Source organism: Sebastes umbrosus, chromosome 14 (assembly GCF_015220745.1).
Source record: "Sebastes umbrosus isolate fSebUmb1 chromosome 14, fSebUmb1.pri, whole genome shotgun sequence".
Lineage (NCBI taxonomy): Eukaryota > Metazoa > Chordata > Actinopteri > Perciformes > Sebastidae > Sebastes > Sebastes umbrosus.
The window spans coordinates 22,053,031-22,059,019 of NC_051282.1; the positions used below are offsets into that span (position 1 = coordinate 22,053,031).

The 5,989-nt window shown below is 42.3% G+C and overlaps 1 protein-coding gene across 2 annotated transcripts in view; it reads right to left on the reverse strand.

The window, feature by feature from the left end:
• Nucleotides 1-2,226: 2,226 nt before the first annotated feature.
• Nucleotides 2,227-5,989, reverse strand: part of tmem98 (transmembrane protein 98) — a 5,857-nt gene continuing 2,094 nt past the window's right edge. Inside the window, exons 2-7 of one of the 2 annotated variants that reach the window (XM_037791281.1) lie at nt 4,745-5,027; nt 3,304-3,435; nt 3,157-3,190; nt 2,966-3,081; nt 2,800-2,859; nt 2,227-2,443 (exon numbers count right to left, since the gene is read on the reverse strand). In XM_037791281.1, coding sequence (XP_037647209.1) covers nt 2,242-2,443; nt 2,800-2,859; nt 2,966-3,081; nt 3,157-3,190; nt 3,304-3,435; nt 4,745-4,920 — 720 coding nt within the window. In that variant the 5' untranslated portion in view covers nt 4,921-5,027 and the 3' untranslated portion in view covers nt 2,227-2,241. The remainder of the gene's footprint in view (nt 2,444-2,799; nt 2,860-2,965; nt 3,082-3,156; nt 3,191-3,303; nt 3,436-4,744; nt 5,028-5,989) is intronic. The other variant, XM_037791282.1, reaches the window with a different exon arrangement.

Sequence of the window (5,989 nt, forward strand, 5' to 3'; positions counted from 1 at the left end):
CTTTTTTTAAAAAACAAACATTTTGTTGTAAATAATTAATGAACGAGTGTTTCTTGACTCACTGTCTAGTGCTGACTTTTAGATATCTTACAAAGGAAATCAAGACTTCTACAACTGTGCTAGCAGTTCTGTGGGGATGTACTTGAGCTAAATGCTAACATCAGCATGCTAACATACAATGACAATGCTAACATGCTGATGTTTCGTATGTTAACCATCTTAGCAAAGATTATAAAAGCAAAGAGACGAAACTCTGGTGTTTTTTTGACAACAGCTGCTGCTGCCATTTTGGACTGAAAATGCTAATTAGCATTAAACACAAAGTACAGGGTCTTAGCAATGTCATTCCTTTTGATAAAAATAATGACTGGCGCTATATGAAAATGTATCAAAGTAAGTTACTTATGATTCATACTGGGGGGGTACAGGGATATCTCTGCCAAATTTCATGGCAATCCAGGTTGTTGAGGCACTCAAAACCACAGATGTCGACCTATTTCTATGGCGGACCTGCTGGTGGCGCTAGAGGACAGGTCAGGTGATCAAAACATTTGTATTGCCTCCTTCATTCTCTTCTCAGGTAGACATTACTCCTCTATATCTTTAACATAGCAAATAGTTGTTTGCAGCTATAGACCAACGGAATTGCATTGCTAGGCAACGGCTTGGGTCCCTGTTTACATCAAATGCAACTCCTGAGCTACAACATGGGAAGTCGTGTATACGATATGGTTGGCGTTCAGGTGGTTAAGTTGTGAGAACACCGCCGCTAAGCAAGGGGCAATATTAACGTTACTGTGTCGGTGTCTAGAAGCCACAGAGGTTAACAATTTAGCAAGCCAACAAGTGGGTAACATAATGCAGTAAATGCATAATGACAGAGGAAAAAGAAGAGGCCGTTGGGAATATCAACATTTTCCTCAGACATATTATAAAATTACAAAGAAAAACAATATACAACTAAAATTACAATATATTCACTTATTATGCGCCGAAAAATTAACTTCCATGGCCTCCGCCATTTCTGACAACGTCAACAAACACGTCACAAGTCGTGAACTCTGAGCTTTCAGAAACTTTCCACTTACGAGGTCGTAAATGCCACAAGAGAGGGGGGGGGGGGGCGTTCATATGGACTCTTCTCGTGTTCACGGTAAACACGACCCCATTTGAAGGCACCAATAGACCTTTTTATTGCCATTCTGTTGCTAGGGAACAGCTTTGGTCCAAGTTCACTTCCTGTCAGCTAATGCTGTAACAAACATTGCAAACGGAAATACAAAGAGGCCCATTTAGAATGTTTATGTTGTGTCAAGATTGTGACGATCTATATTAATGCTCTTAATATGGTATAGAGCACCTTTAAGGATCCTCTGGGAACCATGAATGTCTGTCCAAATTTCGATGCTAATCCATCGAGTAGATGTTGAGATATTTCAGTGTGGAACAAAGTGGTGCTTCTCCATCGATAACAGCCTCAATTAATCCTAATACAATGCAGCAATGGGACAAAAGGGCATTACTCAATTGGAAAAAACTCTTACTCTGCTGCTGATGTGGCGAAAACTACCGCTGTTGTGCGGTTACAACTCACAGACCAGTGATTTTCTAACAGCTTTAAGAGCATCTGTGGGATGTTTTAGAACATCCACAAGTCACGCTGACCCCACAAATTGTAAATAAGTCAGGTTAGTCTTTCATTGGTCCACTGAGTTGGAGCCCCTTTGGGTTCACTGGCTAACTGGATGTTATTTTCCTCAGAATGGATTAGCTGACTAAGCCTCCATGTGACTGCAGCGCTGGCGAGATTGGATTTAGGCCCACTGCTGGGTGATGGCGCACTCGAGAAAGAAATTTCCAAAGGTCTTTCCATGGCAGACAGCTTAAACAGACCAACTGCTGTAGAGTTACATACAAAAAACCTGTACAGTATCTGAGTCTACTTTACAGCTATTACTATGTAGCTGTAATGAATGCAAAGTAATCTCAAGCACTTTTTGGTGCAAATATGATAAAGAAACAATTTCCAAGGTCTTTTTTTAAGTGAGATAAACGAGGGACGGAGTCAAGACCATGCATCCATCAGCACAGCCCAAGTGTCTTTGGACTGTCTTAATTTGGACTGGATGGTGAGTTTGGGAAGCAGAATATGTGCCTGTTAAGTATCAACTGCGTACAGAAGCCCATGGATAAAATGGACATATTTTCATGCCCTTCATGTTTGTGTCTGTGTTCAGATGTCTAGATGGCCTGTTCTCTCTGTGCGTCAGCTCCAGGCATGAATCGATCCGGTTCGGAGGCCAGCGCCGCTTCACGCAAAACCACCATGTGATCTTCGGCCGCGTTGAGCGACTGGTCGATCCAGTCCATACTGCCGGACATGTGACAGGCGTTGCGGGTGACCAGCACCAGGTGGCTGACTGAAAGGAGGAGAGCGGTGGCCCTGAGGAGGAAGAAAAGGACAAATGGGTTAGATTTCTTTTTTTCGGGTAGCTGCTGGATGAAAAGCACTTATTCCCAATAACACAGCACATACAGGGGCTGCATGAACTTTGAATTCAGTTTGATTAAACGATGAAACATTTTGAGTTATAACATTTCCCTGGTAGCATCAATTTGCTGCGACCCTTCACATTTGCATTGCTGTCCCCATCTCTGCATATATCAAAGGTTATTACATTATGAATAAATCAAGGCTCCTCTCCATCTCTTACAGATCAGAGTCGTAGGTCTTTGCATTAAGCTATCAAAGTCATACAAAATAGATCCTTTAAATGACGGGACAACAAATGTGATTACCTGGCGTCCAGGAGGATTGGATCTAGTGGCGGGTACATGGACCTGACCACGTCGTCCACCCTGCAAGGAGACGGGACACAGAGGACGAGAGGAGGCAGGTTAGTCATCCCTGAGTCAGTAACGTGTTAATAGTGAGTTGTGGTGAATCGTGTGTACTGCGCGTTACCTCGGGCTGATGCGTTTGGCCACATTGATGATATCACTCAGGCTGGCAGGTGCTTTTACCTTTGCCCCTGAACCCATTGTCATGGCAACCAGTTTTTCAGTCAAAGTGTGGCAGATCTGTATGTGGAAGTGTTACTTGTTAGTATGAGTGAATACAAATGGACTAAATGAGCATCTAAGAAATTCAGTTACCTTTAGGATGGAGATGCAGTGAGAGACCAATCCACTGTGGGAGAAACAATCACAGAATTAGTAGGAAGGAAGTACTCAGATCTATTACTTAAGTAAAAGTAGCACAATACCACGGTGTAGAAATACTCTGTAACAAGTAATACGTACGAGGCGTCCTCTATCCAGTCCTCGTTCTCCAAGATGGCTTCAATGTGAGGGTTGGTGATGACCACGTCGTCCAGCTCCAGCTCCGACGGCTCGCTCTGGGTCTCCATGGCTCCGATCAGATCCACTGTGGGTCTGTAAAACACAACAGGAAGGAAAGCAGAGGAAGCAAGGCTGGATTACCAACCAGAAAGGTACAGCTCCATTACATTTAAATTGGCTGTGGTGTGTGTGATTAATTAAAAGTTGCATGAGTAAAGCAGGTTTTAGTGGTGACGGGTGGGTCCTGTGTCTCGTGTAGTCTGCTGTACTTAATGTGAGTTTGGAGGCAACAGGGTACATATACTACACATTGGATGGGAGGTTGCGGTGTCAATCAGGGTCCAATATGGCAAATATTTTTCCTGGCAGCTTGTAGAAATCAGAATTTAAGGTGACTCGTGAACTTTAATTAAGAACAATTTAAAAGAATACAAGAAAACAAACCTAAAAATATGATTGATCATACAGTAACTAATCAAAGTGTAAAGGGCATAAATAGACTGGAAAGGCAAAAATTGAAAAAACGTGAAAAAGATATTAATTGTTGAGGTAAATTAAATCCAACTGAGGTTGAAAAGTACATAAATGGAGCGCCTCTGCTGCTTAAAGGCTAAGATGCCAATCATGAACCGCAATTGAGTTAGCATCGCCCTGGTTCCCTCGACTAAAAGCCGATGGGATTTTTCCCATTTGGATTATTGCAGAAAATAAGCTCTGTGGCAAACAAACGTTTATGATACTTACACATTTTCTTCAGCAAGATAATATTCACTAATGAACACCACTTTATAGGATTTTTGAAGTGTGAATCCACGAGTAAAAATCTAACGTTAAGTTATAAATGAACTACACTACGGTCACATTAGCGCGAGTATACACAACGAGGCCGTAAAGGAGGTGTGATGACGTTTTGTAGTCTCATTTAGCATCTTGTTAGCAACCGCCTTTTTTAAGACACATAAAAGCTTCAAACTTCACGTGTGGGATATTTACTGACATATTTTATATCGCAGAACAAAACGTTAAAGTCTCTTAAGCACGTGTTAACCACAGACTTTATTTCATGCATCTAACTGAAAACCCATTGAAAAACCCATTGACTTCCAGACGAGGGAACCGGATGTGCTAAAACTAATTTCCAGGTTTTAGGACTCATTCCTGCAGCACTCCCTGGTTCATGGACCTTTGTTGCATCTCTCTCCCTCGTTTCCTGGCATTTCTCAACTATTGCTAATTAATAAAATTCCCCGAAACTACTTTTTAAAAAAGTAATGCTAGAAAATGTGCTTCTACTAACCCTAATCGTACAGTATCAAACAGTACAATGGCCGTGCAGAGAATGTGAAAAGTGAACTAGGAACAATAAAACCAACATTTTATACTTCATAATATATTTTAATACCTTAAATCCTGATAGAAGTTAAAAGCTTTGTAAAGATTCACTGACTTGGAGTCAAAGTGGTAGAGCAGGTGGTGAGGGTGGCAGTAGCGGTGTCTGCACACCACCACCAGGGCGACGAAGGAGGCCAGGAAAATGGTGGCCAACACCCCGATGGCCACGATCACCACTGTCTCCATGGCGACTCCGGCTCCCACAGCGGCTGCAGGCAGCGTCTCGTTGGCGAAGAAGAGAGTCCAATCAGGGTCGGCTGATTGTCCGAGGTCGATTATGGATGGCCGCTCATCTGTTGAGGAGAGAATAATTGCTAGTTTCAGTTTGATTGGGCGAAGAAGAGCGATATTATCACCGTACTTGAGGATATTTCTGGAAGAAATGACCCTGATTTCCACTTTTGTTGAAACACAATGAGCCAGTGGAGAGGAGAATACAATCAGCAGTGTTTTGTCTGTTTCTAAATGTGGCACACCTACAACGCACACATAAAACTGATCTTTATCTGAGTGCATAAAAAGCTGGAGTGCACTTTGTTTGCACTTCATACAGCGTAATGAGAACAGTGTTTGCTATACGGAGACTTTCTTTGCGAAATCGGGGCGACCACAACCAACAACAAACAAATTCTATTGAACTTTAACAAGCAGCAATGTCAAAAACGTTCAAATCTGTGTCAAGATTTCCTGTTTTGCCTCGCTTTGATTAGCAGCTCCAGCAATACACACACATCTAAACCTGCTGCCCAAACCTCAACAAAAAGAATAAAACTCTCAAGAACTTTGACCTCTTACCATCTGGTGTTTTCAGTCCCGGCTGAAGTACTTTTGGATTATCTGCAGTTTAATTTAGGTGACATGCTCCAACATTTAGCGTCTCTGTGAGAGTGTAAAGTATACCTGCCCTCTGCCCAGTCTAGTCACTCATTAACCCGTCCTGCCCCACCTGATCACTTCTAGTGGATGCGTGTAAAGGAAAGCTGTCATTGGCTAAACACACAGCTCTAGGTAGTCTACAGTAGAATAGAATTGATTTGTAATTAGGCATGACAAGTATAAAGCAGAGAGAGCTGTTACATGGCCACAGGGCAGCTGAACTTTCAACATTACAACATTGTAAACCTGCATTTTTCCCCCTGGATGATTATGTGAGATTCGGCAAAGGAATGCTGTAATTCTTTAATCAGATTAATTTGTGTTACACTCGCCGTATCGTACAGAGCTTTCTCCTGTCTCACTGCTGCCCCAAAGCTTT